The sequence below is a fragment of the Phocoena sinus genome, chromosome 11, assembly GCF_008692025.1.
Source record: "Phocoena sinus isolate mPhoSin1 chromosome 11, mPhoSin1.pri, whole genome shotgun sequence".
In the NCBI taxonomy this organism is placed as follows: Eukaryota; Metazoa; Chordata; class Mammalia; order Artiodactyla; family Phocoenidae; genus Phocoena; species Phocoena sinus.
In genome coordinates, this window is record NC_045773.1 from 39,481,610 (window position 1) to 39,505,430 (window position 23,821).

Below are 23,821 nucleotides of genomic sequence, written 5' to 3' on the forward strand. Positions count from 1 at the left end.
CGAATAGGTTAGTCTGCAGAACTGGAAAGCTAACATCTTTTCCTACTATCTACTCAAGTTTAACCAGAGCAGATGAAGAAATAATAACTAGAGAGTTGTAACTTTCTAGAAAGATCAAGTAAACACAGCACCCCCCAAAAAAGGTGAGGCTGAATGTCGAAGTGTAGAGGAAGCTTTTGAAAATCTTTTTTTTTTCTCCTAGGAACTTAGCTGTATTTTCTCTCTTTTTAAAATCGAAGTATAGTTGGTTTACAATATTATATTAGTTTCAGGTGTACAAAATAGTGATTCAGTTTTTTTGGATATCTTTTTTTAAGTTTGATTTTGGCATCTTGGTCTGTAAGCAATCAAGTAATAGATGCCATCCCAAAAAGGAATGTTTGCAGGAACCAGAGTAGTTGAATCCAACTATGCGTGATGCCTTTAGACTTGAACAATACAATGGCATACAAGGACTCTCCCACGTGAATCAGCCAGGCAAGCCAATACCAACTGTGCACGAGGGTGTGATGATGCTCCAGCAAATACTGAGTGAAGGGGCCCAGCGGCCCTAGGCTCTGATAAGGAATAGTCTCAGGCTAGAAGATCATCCAGTTTTCAAGCAGAAACCTTAGGAGCCCACCGATCTTGCGCTTATGCCAATAACCTAGGCAAAAGCCAGGCGCGCAAGAGCAAGACCCCCCCCCCCGCCCCAAGTAATCTATTTTAAGGAGTTAGATTTTAGCCCGGTGAGTTTGTCTAAGAAGAGCAGGGCAGGAGAGTTGTTATAAGACTGGCTAATGGTTAAGGTAAGGAGCTGAGAGGAGGTGAGAAGTGACAGATTGGAGGTCTTAGTGAGATGAAAGAACTGTTGGATAATTGAGCTGGATGAGTTGGCCAGGTTTTCTGGTCTGCTCTCCCAGCAAGGTACCCCTGAATTGGAGGAAGGAAGGGACAAACACAAGGTAGGGAGGAAAAGGCACAAGGAGAAGGGTTGAGATGTCCTAGAGGGCAGTGGAAAGAGGACTTGGAAAAAGGAACTACCTTGGTTTGTCTTTACAGGGAGCATTAGAAGCTGCCACTTGGGCTGGGGCACAGAGGTGAGTGCAGATGGAGAGGGAGAGGCTTCCATGGAACAGCAGCCACAAAGAGGACTACGGTGGAGGCAGAACAGCAGGGAGTGACACGGAGAGTCATCTGCAGTCAACAGAGGTGTCAAGGAGAGCTCTAGGTCTTGCTCTCCACAAGGAGCATCAGTTGAGGGCAGTGCTAACCCTAGTGGAGAGAGCAGGGCGTAACTTCCTTTGGCCATGGTCCCTTTAAGCGTCAGCACATTTGTCCACACAGCCTCCATGACCTAGGGTGGCTCCTCCATCTCTTGGTTATTCAGAGCTCTGCACGGGCATCTTCTGCAGATAGCTTTCCCAGATCACTACATTGGCTCAGGTGCCTCTTCTAGGACCCCAGCATCCCTCTCCCTAGCGTTCCACCTGTCTCCCTCCTTCGTTAAAGTTTTCTGCCCTCCATTCGCTAGACTGTGGACCCGGAGGGTGGGTGTGCGATCAGAACCATGTCTTTGGCTTCCCTCCTCCAGGCCCTACGCCGACTGAGCCCCCATCCAACCGAGTTCCGCCTTCGGCGCCTCTGCAGCTGCTTCATTCTCACGCCCAAAGGAACCCAGACCGTACATCCGGATCTGACCTTAGGTGGTCCTCAATTACGGAGAAACTAGAGGGCACCACTGGAGCCCACCCACCCGCTCTCCATAGTCACTTGAGGCGCTTGAAGGAGGAACCCACGGGAACCCCGCCTCCTGGAAGCGAAGAAGTCGGGGTGGGGGGCGGCTAGGAATGCGCCATTTGATTGGTTGGTGGTGATGTCATAGGTACCGTTTGGGGCGGGCCAGGGGCCTTAGCCGGGGGATCTCCGCTGGTTCCAAGCAGAAACCGCACCCCTTGGAACGTTCCGTGTCCCAGCCCTAAACCCCTCCTCGGTCCAGGGACGCCTGCGTCCTCTGCTTGTGACGCTGCAGCCCACTGTCGCTGCTGCCTTTGCAGGCTGGCCCGTAGAGCACCGCCTGGATTGTCTCTCCGGGCTATTCTGGAACCGGAGGAGCCTCCTCCCCCAGACAATGAGTCTGCCGTGGGGGCGGAGCCACCCGTTGTGCCAATAGAAACAGTGGCTTTCTGATTGGAACGCTCCTCGTTCACCACTCCCCCGCCCCCGCCCGTCCTCTGTGACGTCTGTTCCGCGGCGTCTGCCCATTGGCTAGCCTGGGTCGACTTGCGCCGAGTAGCATAGCGCGGGCAAAACTGAGATTCCGTTAGTCCCTACAAGGGGTTAAGGGACGCAGTCTTAGCGGGCGAGGGGCGGGGACCCTAGGAGGCCGGGCCGCCGCCGTGCAGCAATGCCGGGTTCCACGTGGCGTTCCAGAGCACTCCAGAGACCCACGGTCTGGAGGCGGGAGTGTAGCTTCCAGTGGAAGAGCCCCCAACCCGGAAGACTGCTGGCAGCCAGCAAGGCAGGGAAGTTTGCTCCGTTGGGGCCCTCCAAACAAACAGATGGTGGCGACATGTTTCATGAGTTAAAACTCGCTGATTGGGACCTCCCTGGTGGTCCAGTGGTTAGTACTCCGCGCTTCCACTGCAGGGGGCACGAGTTCGATCCCTGGTCGGGGAACTAAGATCCCGCAGCCAGCGCAGCCGAAAAAGCAAAAACAAAAAACAAACAAAGCGAAGTTTTGATCGAACAGTTAAGGCTGTTGTTTGGCCTGCTGGCACCCCAGGCCCCGTCCAGCCATCGTCCCCTCCGACCCCAGGATTCCACATGGTGTTCCCGCCCAAGAGTCATGAGAACGCTTTCTCTGCACATCATGGGCACCAAATTTTCAGACCAAAATCCGGGACAGGGTTCGAAACTAGTGCTCAGGAAGGGAGATCCGCAAGCAGAAATCTGGAAGACGGAGCTGAGACAGCGCCCTAGTGGGAGGGATGCTGGTGAGGGCGGTGGCCACGAAAAGGGTGGAACCAGGGGCAGTGAAGCACCAAGCCCGGTTCAGGACCGCGGTTAGCACTTATGCTCCGCCCTCAATAAAGATGGCGGCAGTAACTTCGCTATCCAGAGCTGCCATGCGCGATAGCCTGTACCATCGGATTTGGGGCTTCGGGGCGGAGGTGGAACGAACCATCGCAGCGGCCGGGAGCCATGTTGGAGCGGCGGGAGGCGGCAGCAGCGTCGGGGATGCTGTGGTGGGGGCGGCAAAAGCCGGGGCCGCTCCCCAAAGGGACTCTGGCCGCGGAGTAGATGGTGCCCAGAGGGTGGCGGCGGCGCGGAGCGACAGGCCTAGAGGCGGGGGACCAGGGCGGCGGCAGGGCCCCGGGTGGGGGCCCGAGCAGCGAGGCGGGCCCAAGGCCTGGATCCAGGCGGAGGACAGTGGAGGCCGTGTGGGGAAGTAGGGGGTGATGGCGAGGCGGCAGCCGTGGTGGGGTCTCAGGGGGCCGACCACCCCGCTACTCCTGCTCCTTCTCCTCCTCTCTTTGTTCCCTCCTAGCCGGGAGGAGCTGGGGGTCGGCGGGGGCCAAGGTTGGGACCCGGGGGTAGCTGCTGCTACGGGGCCAGGGGCGCGGATCGGCGGCGGAGCCTTAGCTCTTTGTCCCGAGTCGCCCAGGGTCCGAGAGGATGGAAAGCCTGACCTGGAAGTCAGGGAACCTGTCTTCGTGGGGCTCCGAGGGGGAAGGCAAAGCGACCAAAGCGGTCGAGGGCCCCCTGAGCAGCCGGGGTTGGGAGCGGAATATGGAGTCAAGACATTTGGCAGCCGCGGGCAGGAGACAGGACAAGGACCAGGGTCTCTGTTATGCTGGCGTCCAGAGGTCTCCTCTTGCGGGCGGACAGGGCCGTTGCAAAGAGATAGTCTGTCGCCAGAACGCCTTTGCCCAGGGGTCCCGGGCCCAGAGAACAGCTCTCCCTTCCCTTCGGACCTTCGGATTCGGCCCCGTGGTTCCCAGCCGGTGTTCTCCCAAAGGAATACTGGGACAGGCGCCCCCAAAAAAGTGGGAACCACGCGCTGCTGCGGGGAGTTGTGGGCGCCGGGGCGCAGGGGTCAGAGCGAGAGAACCGCGACATCCCAAGCGAGGAGGACAGGGCCCCGGCCGGACCGCCCTCCCGGGGCCGTGGGATCCGGCCCCGGGCTGGATTCAGCACCTCGCAAGGAGAGGACAGCTTCCGCATCTGTTTCAGCACTGCGAGAGTCCCGGACAGCTCCCGAGCCAACGCCCGAGCGCATGCGCTCCCGCGTCCTCTTCCGCCGCCGCTTCCTCCCTCAGCGCCCGAGGCCGCGCCCCGCTGGGGGCCCGACCGAGCATGGAGCCTGGAGAATACCCCCAGCGAGCCGGGCCCGCCCCCGTCGCGCCGCGAACCGCCACCCACAGTTTCCGCAGTACAACTACCAGGCACTGGTGCCCGAGAATGAGGTGGCGGGGACCGCGGTGCTACGTGTAGTGGCGCAGGATCCGGACATCGGCGAGGCCGGACGCCTAGTCTACTCGCTGGCTGCGCTCATGAACAGCCGCTCTCTGGAACTGTTCAGCATCGACCCGCAGAGCGGCCTTATTCGCACAGAGGCTGCCCTGGACCGCGAGAGCATGGATCGCCACTACCTGCGCGTGACGGCTCAGGATCATGGCTCGCCGCGCCTCTCGGCCACCACCATGGTGGCCGTGACAGTGGCCGACCGCAACGACCACGCGCCGGTATTTGAGCAGGCGCAATACCGGGAGACGCTTCGCGAGAACGTGGAGGAGGGCTACCCCATCCTGCAGTTGCGTGCCACAGACGGTGACGCGCCCCCCAACGCCAACCTGCGTTACCGCTTTGTGGGGCCGCCAGCTGAGCGCGCCGCCGCCTCTGCCGCTTTCGAAATTGATCCGCGCTCAGGGCTCATCAGCACCAGCGGTCGCGTGGACCGAGAGCACATGGAAAGTTACGAGCTGGTGGTGGAGGCCAGCGACCAGGGACAAGAGCCCGGGCCGCGCTCTGCCACTGTACGTGTGCACATAACCGTGCTGGACGAGAACGACAATGCGCCCCAGTTTAGCGAGAAACGCTACGTGGCGCAGGTGCGCGAGGATGTGCGCCCCCATACGGTGGTGCTACGCGTCTCGGCTACCGACAGGGACAAGGACGCCAACGGACTGGTGCACTACAACATCATCAGTGGCAACAGCCGCGGCCACTTTGCCATCGACAGCCTCACGGGCGAGATCCAGGTGGTGGCACCTCTGGACTTTGAGGCAGAGCGAGAGTATGCCTTGCGCATCCGGGCTCAGGATGCAGGCCGCCCACCACTGTCCAACAACACAGGCCTGGCCAGCATCCAGGTGGTCGACGTCAATGACCATACTCCTATCTTTGTCAGCACGCCCTTCCAGGTCTCTGTTCTGGAAAACGCGCCCCTGGGCCACTCAGTCATCCACATTCAGGCAGTGGATGCAGACCATGGAGAGAATGCCAGATTGGAGTATTCCCTAACTGGTGTGGCATCTGATACACCCTTTGTGATAAACAGTGCCACTGGCTGGGTCTCTGTGAGTGGTCCCCTGGACCGTGAGTCTGTGGAGCATTACTTCTTTGGTGTGGAGGCCCGAGACCATGGCTCACCCCCACTCTCAGCTTCAGCCAGCGTCACAGTGACTGTGCTGGATGTTAATGACAATCGCCCTGAGTTCACTATGAAGGAGTACCACCTACGACTGAATGAGGATGCGACCGTGGGCACCAGTGTGGTGAGTGTGACTGCTGTAGATCGTGATGCCAACAGTGCCATCAGCTACCAGATCACAGGAGGCAACACTCGGAATCGCTTTGCCATCAGCTCCCAGGGTGGTGTAGGTCTGGTGACACTGGCTCTGCCACTGGACTACAAGCAGGAACGCTACTTCAAGTTGGTGCTAACTGCATCTGACCGTGCCCTTCATGATCACTGCTATGTGCACATCAACATTACAGATGCCAACACTCACCGGCCTGTCTTTCAAAGTGCCCACTACTCAGTGAGTGTGAATGAGGATCGGCCAGTGGGTAGCACCGTGGTGGTCATCAGTGCCTCTGACGATGACGTGGGTGAGAATGCTCGTATCACTTATCTCCTGGAGGACAACCTGCCCCAGTTCCGCATTGATGCAGACTCAGGGGCCATTACACTGCAGGCCTCACTGGACTATGAGGACCAGATGACCTACACACTGGCTATTACAGCTCGGGACAATGGCATCCCACAGAAGGCAGACACTACTTATGTGGAGGTGATGGTCAATGATGTGAATGATAACCCTCCACAGTTTGTGGCCTCCCACTACAGAGGGCTGGTTTCTGAGGATGCCCCACCTTTCACCAGTATCCTGCAGATCTCAGCCACTGACCGGGATGCTCATGCCAATGGCCGGGTCCAGTACACTTTCCAGAATGGGGAAGATGGGGATGGAGATTTTACCATTGAGCCCACCTCTGGCATTGTCCGCACAGTGAGGCGGCTAGATCGGGAGGCGGTACCAGTGTATGAACTGACTGCTTACGCAGTGGACCGAGGTGTGCCCCCTCTTCGGACTCCAGTCAGCATCCAGGTGACGGTGCAGGATGTTAATGACAATGCACCAGTCTTCCCAGCTGAGGAGTTTGAGGTGCGAGTGAAGGAGAACAGCATTGTGGGCTCGGTGGTAGCCCAGATCACTGCAGTGGACCCTGATGAAGGCCCCAATGCTCATATAATGTACCAGATTGTGGAGGGGAACATCCCTGAGCTGTTCCAAATGGATATCTTCTCTGGAGAGTTGACAGCACTCATTGACCTGGACTATGAAGCTCGCCAAGAATATGTGATTGTTGTGCAGGCCACCTCAGCCCCTCTGGTCAGTCGGGCCACTGTGCACGTCCGCCTGGTTGACCAGAATGACAACAGCCCTGTGCTCAACAACTTCCAGATCCTCTTCAACAACTATGTATCCAACCACTCAGACACTTTCCCCTCAGGCATCATTGGGCGCATCCCTGCTTACGATCCTGATGTCTCTGACCACCTCTTCTACTCCTTTGAGCGGGGCAATGAGCTACAGCTGCTGGTGGTCAACCAGACCAGCGGGGAGCTTCGACTCAGCCGCAAGCTAGACAACAACCGCCCACTGGTGGCCTCCATGTTGGTGACTGTCACAGGTGAGGGGCGGGGGTTAATCAAGTGAGCCAGTGACCTCAGCCTGTCAGGTCCTCAGGGGCCCCACAAGGCACTTCAAACCAACGAGGGATTTTTCAAGCCTTCCAAGAATCCCTTAAGCTCTGGGTTCCTGCACCCCACAGGATCTGCCTCACAGGTTAGGGTCATATAGTCTCTGTTTAGGGTCTTGGGCAGTCTCCACAGAACCCCAAAGATTCTAGGGCATTAGCAGACCCCATAAAGACTGTAAAGAACTGTCTGCTGACTGTAAAGAACTGTTTGCTTGTTAATCTAGGGATAGCTCCCCTCCCTCTGAAAGGCTAGAGGTCCTGGGGTAATGCTCTGGAGGTCCCAGGAAAAGCCAGCATAGACCAGTCAGCCCACACCACATCCCTGTTCAGATGAAGGGTTACTTTGGGTCTGGTATGACCCTCAGCCCATCTGTGGAGGAGAGGGAGGCCAGTAGTTTAGTGATTGGGAACAGCAGTTTACTCTGGCAGCCTCAGGCAGAGAGCAGACCTGGCTGCTATTGAAGGGGCTGACTAAGGCCCTGTCCTTTGGGGAAATGTCCAGAGGTCCACCTGCCTCTTTTCTGCAGCCATGTCCCCAGGCCTTCACAAACTGTTCCCTTATAGGAGAGCGCAGGCAGGAGAAGCTCTTGCAGTCCTGAATACTGGAGGCTGAAGGGGTTGGGAGAGACTTTACCAGTGCTTATTCCCCAATTCTGGAGCATGGACTCCTGGCACTGCCAACGAAGGCACATTCATCCCTCAATTCACTGGACAACCATCGCTGTTGGCCACCCAGTGTGTACTAGGGTCTGGAGACAAGGCATATAAGCACCTCATGCTCATTTCTGGGGGTGGGCACTGAAATCGCAGGACCCAGGTCTGGGGTGATGGGCGGCTTGCTGATTCAAGGATGCTGAGGAGGAGGCCAGAGTCCAAGGCCCTCCTGGAGAGAGGGAGCTTGCTGACCCAGGGTTCTGGGGGATGAGGTTGAGTGGTCACAGGGTTAGGGACCCTTCTAGTGCCTTGGGAAAGCAGTTGACTGACCAGAGATAGGGGATGGGTGATCCCTGACCTAGAGGGATATTTTTGGAGGGCATGTTTTGCTGGTTCTGCCATGCTGGGGGATGAGGGGAAGGAAAGTCGGTGGTCAGTGGCCTTGGTTCCTCTTTCTGTCCTGATTGGCCTGCTGACCATTATAACTTGGGGAAGGGTGGGTTACTGATCACTTAGGGACCTTCCTGTATGCTTTTGGAGGAATGACTTGCTGACCCATGAGCACTGTTGGGGCAGAGGGGGGGGTTGGTTGATCCCTGGCTCAGGCCCTTCCCTGTGTTGGAGGGAGGCAAGAGGAAGCAGCAACTTGTTGACACCTTGATGCTGAGAGAGTTGGTGATCACAAGCTTCAGACCTCCTTGTGTCCTGGCATGGTCAGCCTGCTAACACAGAGGTGCTGGGGAACTGAGCAGTCACTGGCCCCAGCCCTCTTATATCCCAGGGAGGAGCAGCCGCTGACCCCAGACTGACCACTTCCCCCACTTCCGCCTGCAGATGGGCTACATAGTGTGACGGCACAGTGTGTGCTGCGCGTGATCATCATCACGGAGGAGTTGCTGGCCAACAGCCTGACGGTGCGCCTTGAGAACATGTGGCAGGAACGCTTCCTTTCGCCACTACTAGGCCACTTCGTGGAAGGCGTGGCCGCAGTACTTGCCACACCCGCCGAGGACGTCTTCATCTTCAACATCCAGAACGACACAGACGTGGGGGGCACCGTGCTCAACGTGAGCTTCTCAGCGCTGGCGCCACGCGGGGCCGGGGCTGGATCTGCAGGTCCCTGGTTCAGCTCCGAGGAGCTGCAGGAGCAGCTGTACGTGCGCCGAGCCGCACTTGCCGCCCGCTCTCTCCTGGACGTGTTGCCCTTCGACGACAACGTATGCCTGCGCGAGCCCTGTGAGAACTACATGAAATGTGTGTCCGTGCTGCGCTTTGACTCCTCTGCGCCCTTCCTGGCCTCCGCCTCCACGCTCTTCAGACCCATCCAGCCCATCGCAGGCCTGCGCTGCCGCTGCCCCCCAGGCTTTACGGGAGACTTCTGCGAGACGGAGCTCGATCTCTGCTACTCCAACCCTTGCCGCAATGGCGGCGCCTGCGCGCGGCGCGAGGGCGGCTACACCTGCGTCTGCCGCCCGCGCTTCACAGGTGAGCAGGGCGCGGGGCTGGGTGAACCTGCAGTGCAAGTGAGGATTGGGCATCACTCTTGAGCCAACCGGGGTCGATTTGGGCGCCGTTAGTCCAGAAGCGGTAGAAGCTGGCCCAGAGGGAGCCTAAGGCCGCGAAGAAATAGGCTTTGGTGGGGCCGAGGTAGCGAAGGAGGCGTGGCCCTGGGCAGAGGCGGGGCCCTGAGGTCCGCGGTAGTGGACAGGGCGGGACCATGGGAGGGGCGTGGTCGCAGCCAGGCGGGGAGGGAGGGTGGGGTCAGGTATAACTAGGGGCTGCCCACTTGAGGGAGCTGGACTTTTCAGAGGTCTTGGCGCTCGCCTGGAGCGCGTGGCCTTTGGAGGGGCGGGGCCCGCTGGCGCTTTGGCGGGCGCGGTCTTGACCGCCTCTGACTGCGGCTTGACCCCTAGGCGAAGACTGCGAGCTAGACACGGAGGCCGGACGCTGCGTGCCCGGCGTCTGCCGCAACGGGGGCACCTGCGCCAACGGGCCCGACGGCGGCTTTCGCTGCCAGTGCCCGGCGGGCGGCGCCTTCGAGGGTCCGCGCTGCGAAGTGGCGGCTCGCTCCTTCCCGCCCAGTTCTTTCGTCATGTTCCGCGGCCTGCGGCAGCGCTTCCACCTCACGCTGTCCCTCTCGTAGGTGCCCGCCCGCATCTGCGCGCCTGCACGCGGTCCCCATTACCTTCAAGACCCAGATTCCTGACGGCCCCACCCTGGCGTCCCATAGGACACCGCCCCCTCCCCTCCCTCTCTCACCACTTCCTCTCTCACCCTAGCCTGGGTGAGCTCCCTCAAACCTTCTTGTCACAGGGATGGTGGGTGTGAGGAGGGGTCCGGCTTGTGACGCGCCCCACCCCCCCAGGTTCGCCACAGTGCAGCCCAGTGGGCTGCTCTTCTACAACGGGCGCCTGAACGAGAAGCATGACTTCCTGGCCCTGGAGCTCGTGGCTGGGCAAGTGAGACTCACATATTCCACCGGTGGGTGCTTCCGCGGACTAGTATGGGCGCGAGTGGGTGCATGTATGGGTGAGATGGATGACGGGTGCAAGCCCCACGGGCACACCCGAACACACACCTCCACGCCCAACAGACAACAGTGAGGACCACTTTCCCTATGGGAAAGCCCATCTCTCCACCAAGTGTGTGCTTCTCCTACCTGTCCAAAGGCACTCTGGTCCAGCCAGTGTGGCCACCAGTGGGGAGAGTTATCTGATGCATCCAGGGTCACCCTGGGAGTAGCAGTGCCTGCACGACTGGGCGGGAGGAGGAGGGGGACTTAGCAGCTCCAGACAAGCCTCCACACACATCCACCCCACAGGTGAGTCCAACACAGTGGTCAGCCCCACAGTTCCAGGGGGCCTGAATGACGGGCAGTGGCACACAGTGCATCTGAGATACTACAACAAGGTGGGCACCACCCTTGGCATGGGAGTATGGGGGGAGCTGGGATGCCAGGTTCTGCCCCTCAGGGGTCACCCTGGGGGTCCTGTTGAGTGGTGTGCCTGGGTCTCTAGCCCCGGACAGATGCCCTGGGGGGTGCTCAGGGCCCCTCCAAGGACAAGGTGGCTGTGCTGAGCGTGGATGACTGCGACATGGCTGTGGCTCTGCAGTTTGGTGCTGAGATTGGCAACTACTCATGCGCGGCTGCTGGCACACAAACAAGCTCCAAGAAGTGAGGCCCCCAGCCCCTGATCCTCAAGCCTTCTGCCTGCCAAAGCCCACTCCAAGCCTTCCAATACTGCCTACCAAACTCCCCATCCTTCCCCAAACCACTGTATTTCCCTCTCCCCACTAGGATGCTGAAACCCCATCTCACCTTAACCTCCCTCTCTGTGTTCTGCCCAGACTGCCCACTCCCACACAGTCCCAGGCACCCACTCCCCCAAAGGTTCCACTCCCCCAAAGGTTCCACTCTCTCTAATGCCCCACAGCCCACCTGACCCCATCCCCTCCCCCAGCCACCCAAATGCCTCCCTTTTTCATCCTCATCCTCAACCCCAGCCTCTTCCACCTTTCCCCAGACCATCTGCCCATCATAAACTCTCCTTTGCACCCCCACAACTGAAGTAAGTCTCCAGTTCCTTCCTCAGCCTGATCTTACCCTCCCTGCTCAATCACCATACCCTCTGAGTCCTACCCCCTCCATTTCCTATGCCCCTCACCAGGAGCAAACCTACCCTGGCCCCAGTCCCACCAATGACCTGGACCTCTGACCCCCAGGTCCCTGGACCTGACAGGCCCTCTGCTCCTGGGGGGTGTCCCCAACCTTCCCGAGAACTTCCCCGTGTCCCACAAGGACTTTGTTGGCTGCATGCGGGACCTGCATATTGATGGCCGTCGAGTGGACATGGCATCCTTTGTCGCAAACAACGGCACCATGGCAGGTAGGCCATGTCCTCATCATAGGGAAAGGGTGGAAAGCTATGTGGATTAACTCAAAATCTGACCTCCTCCTTGTCTCCTTTCCTGGCAAGCAGAATGCTGTAGCCTAGCCTTTAGGACCTGAGTCCTACCAATTCTACCCCCCGAGAGAACATGGGGCTAAGATCATGGCCACTTTCAGCCCCCCAGACCTCTGTGTTTTGCGCCCCCCACCACCTTGTGTTCTTACCTCCTCTATGTACCTTCCTCTCCCAGGCTGCCAGGCCAAGCTGCACTTTTGTGACTCAGGCCCCTGCAAGAACAGCGGCTTCTGCTCAGAGCGCTGGGGTGGCTTCAGCTGTGACTGCCCTGTGGGCTTCGGTGGCAAAGACTGTCGGCTCAGTGAGTGGGCAGCCTGGGGCAGGAGGAGCCTGCAGGGTAAATTCTGTTCTTGAGGTGAGGCCTGTGACCCTCCTCCTTTTATCCCACCAGCTATGGCCCATCCCCACCATTTCCGTGGCAACGGCACACTGAGCTGGGACTTTGGAAATGACATGGCTGTATCTGTGCCGTGGTACCTGGGGCTGGCATTTCGGACACGGGCGAAGCAGGGGGTCCTGATGCAAGTCCAAGCTGGGCCACATAGCACACTCCTCTGTCAGGTGTGTCTGTCCTCCTGACCCCTCCCTAGACCCTCAGCTCTCAATCTCTAAGGCACCAGCACCATTCCTGTGGTTTCAGGCCTGGTCACACAGCATACTTCTCTGCCAGGTATACTGACTATACTTGACCCTGCTCTGGACCCAGGCCCTTGACCCTCTTCCCCACTATCATATCCTCTGCAGGTGCAGCATACCAGCATAGCTCTCTTGTGCCACCTGCACTAATCCATGACCCCTCGTCCTGACCTCTGCCCCCTAACGTCACTCTCTGCTGCATAGTGTCCCTGGGCACAGTGCCCTATTTGCCAAATATAGCCTTGTCCCTGCTGTACTGACCTCTGAGCCCTCAGATCTCACCTCCTGATACTCCTAGCCCCAGCCAAACTTGGGGCTCTGACCCCAGGGCTGTGCCTCTCTACCCACAGCTGGATCGGGGGTTGCTGTCTGTGACAGTGACCAGGGGCTCGGGCCGTGCTGCCCACCTCCTCCTGGACCAGGTGACTGTCAGTGATGGCCGATGGCATGATCTGCGGCTGGAGTTGCAGGAGGAGCCAGGTGGCCGGCGGGGCCACCATGTCCTCATGGTCTCATTGGACTTTAGCCTCTTCCAGGTCTGACCTCTAACCCTGGGGTGGTCCATTCTCAGCCTCCGACTAGACCCACCTCATTTGACCCCACCTCTAGTCCTCTCACTTCCCTCCACTGCACATAGTCTGATATTCTCCCCCGAGTCCCCCTCCTCATGTCCTCGCTCTGAGCCCACTCTGCTACACCCTCCTCATGTCAGGGAGGCTACGCAGATTTCTGACCTACTCTTGGGGTACCTCTGCAGCTAGCACTTTGCCAAACTTCTGGAAACCTTTTCTGGTCTCCTGATCTTCCCAGCTCAAAGTCATGGAATTTTAGGGTCTATTCTGGGTCCAGGAGAGAAGGGCCAGTCTGGGCCCAGCTCTGGACTGAAAACTTCCTGTCAGCCGTCCCCCATGCTCCAGCAGGTCCTCCATACTCGGGAGCATTTCATTTCCAGACCAGTCCTCTGGGCCAGAGGGACAGAGCATGGTGGTGCAGGATAAGGCCTAGGATAAAGCCAAAACTGACACTGGGGTAGGGCAGGGGCCCATCAGGTCCCCCCCCACACCCCTAGTGCTGACTGTCCTCTTCCTCCAGGACACCTTGGCGGTGGGGAGTGAGCTGCAGGGCCTGAAGGTAAAGCGACTCCATGTGGGAGGCCTGCCTCCCAGCAGTGAAGAGGAGGCTTCTAAGGGTCTGGTTGGCTGTATTCAGGTGAGCGTCAGCATGCGAACATGATATGGGGCAGTAGGGTGAGTGGTCAGAGATCAGAGGTGCCTTGGGACCTGAAATGCTGCATTCACATCGGGGTTGGCATAGGGGTAGTGGTGACCCAGAGCCATCAGAGACAGATCAAGCCTCTCTGTGCTGTTGGAGGTGAGAGTCTAGCTTAGATTATCAAGGGTCATTAGAGGCCTGTGTCAGGGACACATGATTAGGGGTCCCATGGGGCCACAGAACTGGGACCATTGGGTCAGGGTCTAGGGTTTGTAGGGAAATTGCATGTCAGGGGTCATCAGACCAGGTGGCTGGCTCTGCTGGACTTGGGGCTAAGGTGCTTTGCCATGGGTCTCACCCCTTGCTGGCTGTGTCCATAGGGAGTATGGCTTGGCTCCACGCCTTCGGGCTCCCCAGCCCTGCTTCCCCCGAGCCACCGAGTGAACGTGGAACCTGGCTGTGTCGTGACCAACGCCTGTGCATCTGGGCCCTGCCCACCCCATGCTGACTGCCGAGACCTCTGGCAGACCTTTTCCTGTACCTGCTGGCCAGGTGGGGCCTGGGTGGGGGCAGGGTGATTTGGGGTTCGTGGTGAAGATTGGGGGACCTGGAGAGCCTGGAGGAGGCAGGGACTGAGAAGGACAGGTGCCTGCTTCCTCCCATGCTCTGTGGCCAGTGTCCTGAGCTCCCTGACCCAACCTGCAGGTTACTATGGCCCGGGCTGTGTGGACGCCTGCCTCTTGAACCCCTGTCAGAATCAGGGGTCATGCCGGCACCTCCCTGGGGCCCCCCATGGCTATACCTGCGACTGTGTAGGTGGCTATTTTGGGCACCACTGTGAGCACAGGTAAGGGGCTGGGGGCTGAGATGATGGAAAGAGCTGGTGGGAGTTAGGGAGGGTCACTGAGATGTGGTGGAGGCGTCTCACGTGGCTCTCCACCCCAGGATGGACCAACAGTGCCCACGGGGCTGGTGGGGGAGCCCAACGTGTGGTCCCTGCAACTGCGACGTTCATAAGGGCTTTGACCCCAACTGCAACAAGACAAATGGGCAGTGTCACTGCAAGGTGCGCCTGTCCCCTGTCCCCTGACCTTTTAACTCTTCTGTAGACATGTTTTGTGATTCTTATCCAGCTTGCTGACCTCTGCCACCTGATTCAGCCCCTGACCTCTTACCCCTATGCCATGACCTAACTGCCATCTCTTGTCCTTGACATCTAACCCCTCTCTTATGTTTCATTTGAGGCCAGTCTTCCTTCTGGCCTGTGAGCACTGTTCTCCTGACCCTTTGCCCTTGATTCCACTCATTCCCCAAGCCCTGACCTGAGACCCCTACCTTAAGCCCTGACCTCTGACCTCAGGCCCCTGACCCATTCTCAAACAGGAATTCCATTACCGACCGCGGGGCAGCGACTCATGCCTCCCATGTGACTGCTACCCTGTGGGCTCCACCTCACGTTCATGCGCCCCCCACAGCGGGCAGTGCCCCTGTCGCCCAGGAGCCCTTGGCCGCCAGTGCAACAGCTGTGACAGTCCTTTTGCAGAGGTGACAGCCAGCGGCTGCCGGGGTGAGCAGGCTCCACCCAGCTCCACATATAGAGGGCTGGCTCTGGCACGCTGTCACCAAGTCCCATGGCATGCTTGGCTTCTTGGGTAGGGGCTCCGCGAGGCTTCTCTGAGGGAGACCACTGACACCCAGGCACTCCCACATTTGCCCCAAGTATTTTGAGGACCTGTCACAGAATCTGATGGGCCAGCTCCCATGAGGCCAGCAGCAGAGTGGTAGGCAGTGGGCCTGGGGTAGGTGGGGGGCAGTGGATGTAGCTGTCCCTTGCTCCAGCCCCTGGCTGCCTGGCTCAGTGCCTCCTTCCTCCCTAGTGCTCTATGACGCCTGCCCCAAGTCCCTGAGATCTGGTGTGTGGTGGCCTCAGACCAAGTTTGGTGTCTTGGCCTCAGTGCCCTGTCCTCGGGGGGCTCTGGGTGAGTACCTGGGGGACAGGCAAATAGCTGAGGGTCGGGGTAGGCCTGACCTCTGGCTTGCTGGAGCCACCTCTTTTCCTGAGTTGGTTGGCCTTGTTCCTACAAAGAGGTGGGAGTGGGGTAGGGGTCGATGTGGGCCCCTCCCTACCTCTCAGGGGCTCTGGGTTCCTCCCCACATCCTCATTGAGCCTCCATCTGTTTCTCTTGGCTTCTGGGCAGGATTGCGGGGTGCAGGTAAGGGGTACGTGTTTGCTCAGGTGCGCTGCCCCCTCCCACTGCCAGAGCTTTTGCAGATCCCTTTTGCTGCCTGAAGTCCCTGCAGACCCCTCCCCACTGCCTGAGGTCTCTAAAAGCTACTCCCAGCTTCTTGAAGCCCCTGGAGGCCCCTTCCTACTGTCTGAGGACCCTGGGGGCCCTTCTCTGATGCCTAAAGTCCTCAGAGACCACTCCCCACTGCCTGAGGACACCCCCTCCCCACACACACACTTCCTAAGGTCCTTGTAGACCCCTTCTCAGTTCCTGAGGTTCCTGCAGGCCTCTCCCTACTACCTGAGGTCCTGAAAGACCCCTGCCCTCTGTTTGAGGACCCCACAGACTCCTCTCTGTTGCCTGAGGTCCTCACAGAACCCTTCCCGCTGCTTGAGGTCTCTGCAGTGGCTGGACAGAGACTGTCTGCGTGTGCATGCTCTTGTGCGTGTCTTTCTGTGCCTGTGCACGCATCTGTCTGTCTTTTGGGGAGGGGGTTCTGTGTTTAAGTCAGGGGGCCTCTTGCTGGTGGCTACAAGCTCTCTTAAGGCCCAGGTCAATTCTCATTCAACTCTAATTCCAATCTCACAGATAAGGGAGAGTTGGCAGCAAAGTCACCACTGGGGCAGTTAAAATTTGTGTGAGAACTTTCACCCCCACCTCATTTTGGTCACAAAATTCTCCTGGGGGTGCACTGTGTATCTGTGTGTTTGTCCTGGGCCACACATCTACTCGTGTGCAGGTGTGAGCATTGGTTTTTATGTTCTTGCCCTGGGCCACATGTCTGTGAAGCTGTCCTGGCCTGTGTGTGTGTGTCTGGGTGCACATGCACACACACAGTCCTGCCCTTGTGTTCTTCTTTATGTCATGGTGGTTCGAAATGGTCCACAGACCCCTCAGGAATTGACTGACAAGCGCCTGGGGCCCATCTGGGCTGGGGGCTGGGGCTTTTCTATCCAGGGGTCCAGCCGTGGATGCCTACTACCTGGTCTCTGCTTCAGAGCTCCCCCTGGGGTAGGGGAGGGTGCTATGGTCACCTCCTCAATGAAGGTGTCCAGGCCCTAGGCCTGACAAGGGGTCAACTGCCTTCAGGAGCTGCCGTGCGGCTATGCGACGAGGACCAGGGTTGGCTGGAGCCTGACCTCTTCAACTGTACCTCCCCTGCCTTTCGAGAACTCAATCTGCTGGTGAGACTGCCCAGACCTTGCCCTGCACTCAAGACCAGCCCTGGCTCTGGCCCTGGCCTGTCTCCCTAGGCCTGTGCTGGGCTCCAGACATCATGCCCCAGCCCTTGACCTCCTGGGCTTTTCCCAGTTGCCCTTTAATCCAAACTCTTCTTCTTGTGAGGCTTTTGAGAAAGGCCTAAGTGACCACAGAGCGACCATCCCCATCTTTGTCCTGGCAGCTGGATGGCCTAGAGCTGAACAAGACGGTCCTGGATACAGTGGAGGCTAAGAAGCTGGCTCAGAGGCTACGGGAGGTGACTGGCCACACTGACCACTACTTCAGCCAAGATGTCCGAGTCACTGCCCGCCTGCTGGCCCACCTGTTGGCCTTTGAGAGTCACCAGCAGGGCTTCGGGCTGACAGCCACACAAGACGCCCACTTCAATGAGGTGGGGCTACACCTTGGGCTCCCGATCCCCTGGCCCTGACCCCTGCCCCTCTGCTCAGACCCCTCCCGACCCCAGGGAAGTGAAGGCCCTGGATTCTCTCTCTCTCCCCTTGTCCCCTCCAGAGCCATACCCTACTGGGACCTCTCTGAGCACCTGGCCAGACCCCTCAGGCATGCCCTGTCCCCTCACACATCCTCACCTGGCTGGGCCCACTTTCACCTCCCTCCTCCCAGAATCTGCTGTGGGCCGGCTCTGCACTGCTTGCTCCAGAGACTGGGGACTTGTGGGCAGCGCTGGGGCAGCGGGCCCCTGGGGGTTCCCCAGGCAGCGCCGGGCTGGTGCAGCACCTGGAGGAGTACGCAGCCACGCTCGCGAAGAATATGGAACTCACGTACCTGAATCCCGTGGGGCTGGTGACACCCAACATCAGTATGTGGAGGGTAGGGTGGGGCGGGGCAGGGGGCCGTGAAAGGGCAAGGACCTGGAGGTCTGAGGGGCTGGGGGCTATTGATGTCAACATTAGTGGCAGGAGGCTGTGCTACCACCTTCAGCGCTTTGCAGGGACAGGCTCTGCGCTGGTAGCAAGGAGGCTATGGGTTGTGGAACTTGGGTACAGGATGGGAGGAGGAGGGAGTGGGACCCTCAGCACAGGGAGGAGATCCTTGATGGGTCTTACCCCTCTTCCTCCCGGGCAGTGCTCAGCATTGACCGCATGGAGCACCCCAGTCCCAGCCGGGGGACCCGTCGCTACCCTCGTTACCACAGCAACCTTTTCCGGGGCCAGGATGCCTGGGATCCTCACACACACGTGCTGCTCCCTTCCCAGGCACCACGGCTGTCCCCACCTGAAGGTAAGAGCCCTGGGGTGACCCATGGGCCAGATCCTGGTTCCTTGCCCTCCAAGCCAGATGCCATGTCGCCCTACTGTCAATTCTCCCCTTGCCAGACCCTCCCCCTCACCGCAGGTGACCTTGCCTAGGCCTTGATAGTCAGGATCCAGCGCTGGGGGGACCCATGTTTCCTTCATGGGCTTCTGCTCTCTGCACCCACCCTGGTTCTGGACCTGCAAAGGGAAGAGATTCCCATGTTTGATGCTGGGTTGGGTTCAGAGCTGCGTTTGTGGGTGCTTGGGGTCAGGGGTCACTGACAGTGACTCCTCCCCCTCCTCTGGCAGCTCTGTCCACAAGTGGCAGCAGCATGGAGAACTCTACCCCCTCCAGTGTGGCCCCCCCGCCGGCCCCCCCAGAGCCCGAGCCTGAGCCTGGGATCTCCATCGTCATCCTCCTGGTTTACCGCACCTTAGGGGGGCTGCTCCCTGCCCAGTTCCAGGCCGAGCGCCGGGGTGCCAGGTATGAGTAGAGTTACTCCCAGGCTCCTCACCCTTGGGCTTCCCGCAAGCTTCTCCCCAGCCTAGCACCCCCTTTTTTGGTGGACAAATGAGCAGGTTCACAATCATACAGAGAGGCTCCTGCCCATGACTCTGGGAGCCTTGTCCATGCTGGGCTCCATGTGAATCATGTCCTGGGCAGTTGTGCAAATGAAGAGATAGACACAGAGCCACAGCTGGGGCCAGGCACATAAAGGATACAGGAGCCAGACAGACAGGCAAAGATGGAGATAGGCAAAAACTGGCTGACTGAAGGAGGTCAGCTGGGGGTGGAAGGGCGGGCACTGAGAGGCAAAGTCTGTAGCTGCTTGGGCTTCAGACTCCAGTGTGGGCAGTGGGTCTGAAGCCTCTCAGCTGCATTTCTGCAGAACCAGGCCATGGACTCCTGGTCTTGAAGCAGCCCAACAGAGGCTAAAAGGGTTCTCAGAAACAGCATCCACTCTAGGGCATCTCAGACTCTGGGTGGGCCATGGCAAGTGACATGAAGACAGTGAGGTGGGCAGCCAGAGCCTGGGGAGATCAGCGGTGCCCAAGCCCAGGTGGGCTGTCTCCTCAGGCTTCCCCAGAACCCTGTTATGAACTCCCCGGTGGTCAGTGTGGCTGTGTTCCATGGACGCAACTTCCTAAGGGGTGTCCTAGAGTCCCCGATCAGCCTGGAGTTCCGCCTGCTACAGACAGCGAATCGCAGCAAGGCCATCTGCGTGCAGTGGGACCCGCCTGGCCCGTGAGGACCTCCACTCTGGAAACCCTTGGTCCCCCTGGTAGCCCCTGGGAGGCCAAGCCTGCCCCTGGGGCCCCCACCAATGCCCCTGTGCACCCAGACCCATGAGGAATGCTGCTCCCCAACTCCAGGCACCCTCGGCCCCTCCCACTGCCTCTCACAAACCCCTGCCTGGCGATGGGGCACTCCCCAGAGGGGATGGTAGGTCTGACTGCCTTGTGGCCACAGGGCGGACCAGCACGGCATGTGGACAGCACGGGATTGTGAGCTGGTGCACAGGAACGGGTCCCACGCACGGTGTCGCTGCAGCCGGACGGGCACCTTCGGAGTCCTCATGGATGCCTCTCCCCGTGAGGTGGGGCTGTGTTCAGAGTCCTGAGGAAGTGGGAGGGTCAAAGGGCAGGAGTGCCCAATACCCCAGTGACCATTCCTGTCCCCACAGCGGCTGGAGGGTGACTTGGAGCTGCTGGCTGTGTTCACCCATGTGGTCATAGCAGTGTCTGTGGCCGCGCTGCTGCTGACTGCAGCCGTCTTGCTGAGCCTGCGCAGCCTCAAGTCCAACATGCATGGGATCCATGCCAATGTGGCTGCTGCCCTGGGAGTGGCAGAGCTCCTCTTCCTGCTGGGGATCCACAGGACCCAAAACCAGGTGCAGGGTCAGGGCCAGGGGACCTGTGTCCTGATGACCTCACCTGGCCCAGGAAGGCCTGGGGCCAGAGTTCAGGGTCAGAGATCAGGGGTGCTCAGGTTGGGGCCAGGGTTTGGGGCAGGATCCTGGGGTAAGGTGCACTGGTTTAGGGGTCAGAGGTGGGGCGCGGCAGGAAAGGTCCTGACGCCCCCCAACCCTGCCTTCAGCTGCTGTGCACTGCGGTTGCCATCCTCCTGCACTACTTCTTCCTCAGCACCTTCGCGTGGCTCCTTGTGCAGGGGCTGCACCTCTACCGCATGCAGGTCGAGCCGCGCAATGTGGACCGTGGCGCCATGCGCTTCTACCACGCCCTGGGCTGGGGCGTCCCTGCTGTGCTGCTGGGTGAGGGCCCTGCTCACTGGCCTCAACCAGGCCTGTGACCCCTGACCTCCATCTATCACATGGCCTGACCCCTGCCCCTGCCCCCAATCCTGATCATGACCCCAACCTCAATCTCCCTTGCCATTTGCTCAGGGAGGAGGCTGCTCTGCCCCCACCCCAGCTTCTCCCCATACGTGAGAGAGTCAGCAGCTCTAGAATACATCCCCTCTATCCTATCTCTTCTCCCCAACAGGCCTGGCTGTCGGCCTGGATCCTGAGGGCTACGGGAACCCTGACTTCTGCTGGATCTCGATCCACGAGCCCCTCATCTGGAGTTTTGCAGGCCCTGTCGTCCTTGTCATCATGGTGAGTGCCCTCCACTCAGTGCCACCTTGCACTCCCCTTGGTGGGGGGTCGCGAGAGGCGGCCCTGCAGCAGGTGTGGTGGTATCAGCTGAAGGGTGCCAGGTGGCAGTCTGCAGGCTTCCTGGGCTTAGCCTCCATTTCTGTTCCTGCCCAACTGGCATGGAGGTGGGAGGTGTGGGGTCAGAGACTTGGCTTCCTCTCCCCACATCTGTCTCTCTCTCCACCTCCATCTTTCAGTCCCTCTCTGGTTCCCTATCTCTGACTTTTTCTATGATTCTAAGCTCCTCTGTTTCTCTCTCTCTTTTTTTCTAATATATTTGTTTATTTGGTTACACTGGGTTTAGTTGCAGCAGGCGGGCTCCTTGGTTGCAGCTCGCTGGCTCCTTTAGTTGTGGCACATGGGCTCCTTAGTTGCAGCTTGCAGGCTCCTTTGTTGTGGCTCTCCGGCTCCTTAGTTGTGGCGTGCTAACTCTTAGTTGCGGCATGCATGTGGGATCTAGTTCCCTGATCAAGGATCGAACCCAGACCCCCTGCATTGGGAGCACAGAGTCTTAACCACTGCGCCACCAGGGAAGTCCCCCTCTTCTGTTTCTCTTTGTTTTTGATCTATGTATTTTGTGTGTGTGTGTGTGTGTGTGTGTGTGTCTGCGTATGTTTCTCACTGGTTCTGCCTCTCTCTCTGAGTCTTAGTGTCTCTCTGTCCCTGTCTCTCTCACTATCTCTGTCTCTCTCTGCCCTGCCCCTGTTCCACATGTCTGGCCGCGGGTCCAGATGAATGGGACGATGTTTCTCCTCGCTGCCCGAACATCCTGCTCCTCTGGACAGAGGGAGGCCAAGAAGACCTCTGCGTTGTGAGTTGGCTGGCTGGAGGAAGTGGGGGATCTTAGAATGGCAGCCCTCTCCTGGGTGGGGTTTGGGGGTTCCCAGAGCATCCCTGTTGCAGGCTGGGCTCCAGATTCTGGGTAGGGGGATGAAGTCACATCTGCCCTGGCCTGCAGTCCCTCTCTGGCACCCTTGCCTTACTCTGGCCCCACAGGTCTGTCTGTGCCCTGCTGTCTCTCCAGTATCTCCCAAGGCCTGGTGGCTCACTTTGCCCTTTGCCCCGTGCATTTCCACCTACTTTCCATGCTTCTCTTATGCCCCACCCCCCGCTTTCAGTCTGCTTTCCCCGTGTCCCCTCATGGTTCCCTGAGTACTCTCCTGGTTCTTTCTGTGATTTCCGGACTCCCCTAGTGCCCTCCTGAGACCTCCATGTTTCTGTGTGAGTTTCTTTCCCTCCATGTCCCCTGGGTATCCTCTTCGTGACCCTGCGTGTTCTCCCATGTCTCCCGTGTGAGCCCTGCGTGACCCTCACATGTCCTGTGTCCTTTCACGTTCCCACGGCAGGACCCTTCGCAGCTCATTTCTGCTCCTTCTACTGGTCAGTGCCTCCTGGCTCTTTGGCCTCCTGGCGGTCAACCACAGCATCCTGGCCTTCCACTACCTCCACGCTGGACTCTGTGGGATCCAGGTAACTCTGGCACCCCTCCCTCACCCTGGACCAGATGGGGCTTCAGTAGGGTGGGGCCCAGGGCCTGACCCCAGGCCTAGAGCTGACTCCCACCTGATGACTGACACCAGACTACTGCTGATCCTGGATTGACCTTCACCAGTGCTGAGGCTCCTGGCCGCTTGCTGGTCCACATTGACCTTCACTGACCCCGGTCACTCATGCCACTCTGACCTCTCACTGCGTCTGCTGACTTTCCGATTCCCTTACTGGGTCCCCCCTTGGGCTTCTCACTGCCTCACTCTAATCTGCAATGACCGATCCCACTTGCTGACCCACAGTGACTTACACCAGCCCTAGCTGACCCCCTTGTGGCCCTACTCTGACCTCTGCCTTGTTTCTGACCTCTCACTGACCTTTACTATCCCCTCAATGATCCTTGCTGACCCGCAGGGCGTGGCAGTGCTGCTGCTCTTCTGTGTCCTGAACGCAGATGCTCGGGCTGCCTGGACACCAGCCTGTCTGGGCAGGAAGGCAGCGCCCGAGGAGGCCAGGCCAGCGCCTGGGACGGTGAGGGGCTCTCAGGGCCAGGGAGTCAGGGTGGGGGCCCTGGGAGGCCAGGGTTTGAGGCTTCTCCAGGCTGGCTCACACTCCTGTCCTCACCACCTCCCCAGGGCCCCGGGGCCTACAACAACACGGCCCTCTTCGAGGAGAGCGGCCTCATCCGCATCACTCTGGGCGCCTCCACCATCTCCTCGGTGAGCAGTGCCCGCTCTGGCCGGACCCAGGACCAAGACAGCCAGCGGGGCCACAGCTACCTCAGGTGAGGGGAGGGGCCTCCTCGTGAGGGGGGCACACAGCTCAGACCAGCCCCACTTTACCAGGTCCTTGGGGTGGCTCCAGCCATCTCAGCCATCTGGGCCTCTGCTGCTGCCTCTGCCCCAGATACCTCCTGCCACACACCCAGGGGTGCCTTCAGAGCCATTCCACATGCACCTGTTTACTCACGGACACACCTGTGTCCAAAGCACCCCATCCCATCCCTCTTTGATGGGGGGGCTCCTGCATTTCCAGGGACAACGTCCTCGTTCGACATGGCTCGGCTGCCGACCACACTGACCACGGCCTCCAGGCTCACGCTGGCCCCACTGACCTGGATGTGGCCATATTCCATCGAGATGCTGGTGGAGGTGGGAGCCTGGCCCAAGGAGGAGGGAGGTAGAGGGTCTCCCCCCCATTCCTCATTCTTCTGCCCCAAACTGGGAGCAGCAGCTGACTATGCTGGGGTGAGC

General features: G+C 59.2%; 1 protein-coding gene across 3 annotated transcripts in view; it reads left to right on the forward strand.

Annotated features, from left to right (window-relative positions):
• The first annotated feature begins 3,207 nt into the window (after window positions 1-3,207).
• The window catches only part of LOC116761860 (cadherin EGF LAG seven-pass G-type receptor 3), a 39,185-nt gene continuing 18,571 nt past the window's right edge, over window positions 3,208-23,821 (forward strand). For 2 of the 3 annotated variants that reach the window (XM_032648214.1, XM_032648215.1), the window contains exons 1-31: window positions 3,208-7,182; window positions 8,740-9,390; window positions 9,819-10,044; window positions 10,271-10,386; window positions 10,727-10,815; window positions 10,923-11,080; window positions 11,629-11,792; window positions 12,046-12,171; window positions 12,262-12,431; window positions 12,857-13,042; window positions 13,599-13,715; window positions 14,099-14,270; window positions 14,424-14,565; window positions 14,664-14,784; window positions 15,102-15,285; window positions 15,596-15,697; window positions 17,036-17,130; window positions 17,349-17,558; window positions 17,792-17,987; window positions 18,254-18,409; window positions 18,733-18,907; window positions 19,502-19,669; window positions 19,895-20,021; window positions 20,109-20,315; window positions 20,522-20,696; window positions 20,929-21,041; window positions 21,812-21,891; window positions 22,427-22,550; window positions 22,983-23,099; window positions 23,204-23,352; window positions 23,604-23,719. In XM_032648214.1, the coding sequence (XP_032504105.1) occupies window positions 3,441-7,182; window positions 8,740-9,390; window positions 9,819-10,044; window positions 10,271-10,386; window positions 10,727-10,815; window positions 10,923-11,080; window positions 11,629-11,792; window positions 12,046-12,171; window positions 12,262-12,431; window positions 12,857-13,042; window positions 13,599-13,715; window positions 14,099-14,270; window positions 14,424-14,565; window positions 14,664-14,784; window positions 15,102-15,285; window positions 15,596-15,697; window positions 17,036-17,130; window positions 17,349-17,558; window positions 17,792-17,987; window positions 18,254-18,409; window positions 18,733-18,907; window positions 19,502-19,669; window positions 19,895-20,021; window positions 20,109-20,315; window positions 20,522-20,696; window positions 20,929-21,041; window positions 21,812-21,891; window positions 22,427-22,550; window positions 22,983-23,099; window positions 23,204-23,352; window positions 23,604-23,719 (8,674 nt within the window). In that variant the 5' untranslated portion in view covers window positions 3,208-3,440. The remainder of the gene's footprint in view (window positions 7,183-8,739; window positions 9,391-9,818; window positions 10,045-10,270; window positions 10,387-10,726; window positions 10,816-10,922; window positions 11,081-11,628; window positions 11,793-12,045; window positions 12,172-12,261; window positions 12,432-12,856; window positions 13,043-13,598; window positions 13,716-14,098; window positions 14,271-14,423; window positions 14,566-14,663; window positions 14,785-15,101; window positions 15,286-15,595; window positions 15,698-17,035; window positions 17,131-17,348; window positions 17,559-17,791; window positions 17,988-18,253; window positions 18,410-18,732; window positions 18,908-19,501; window positions 19,670-19,894; window positions 20,022-20,108; window positions 20,316-20,521; window positions 20,697-20,928; window positions 21,042-21,811; window positions 21,892-22,426; window positions 22,551-22,982; window positions 23,100-23,203; window positions 23,353-23,603; window positions 23,720-23,821) is intronic. The other variant, XM_032648221.1, reaches the window with a different exon arrangement.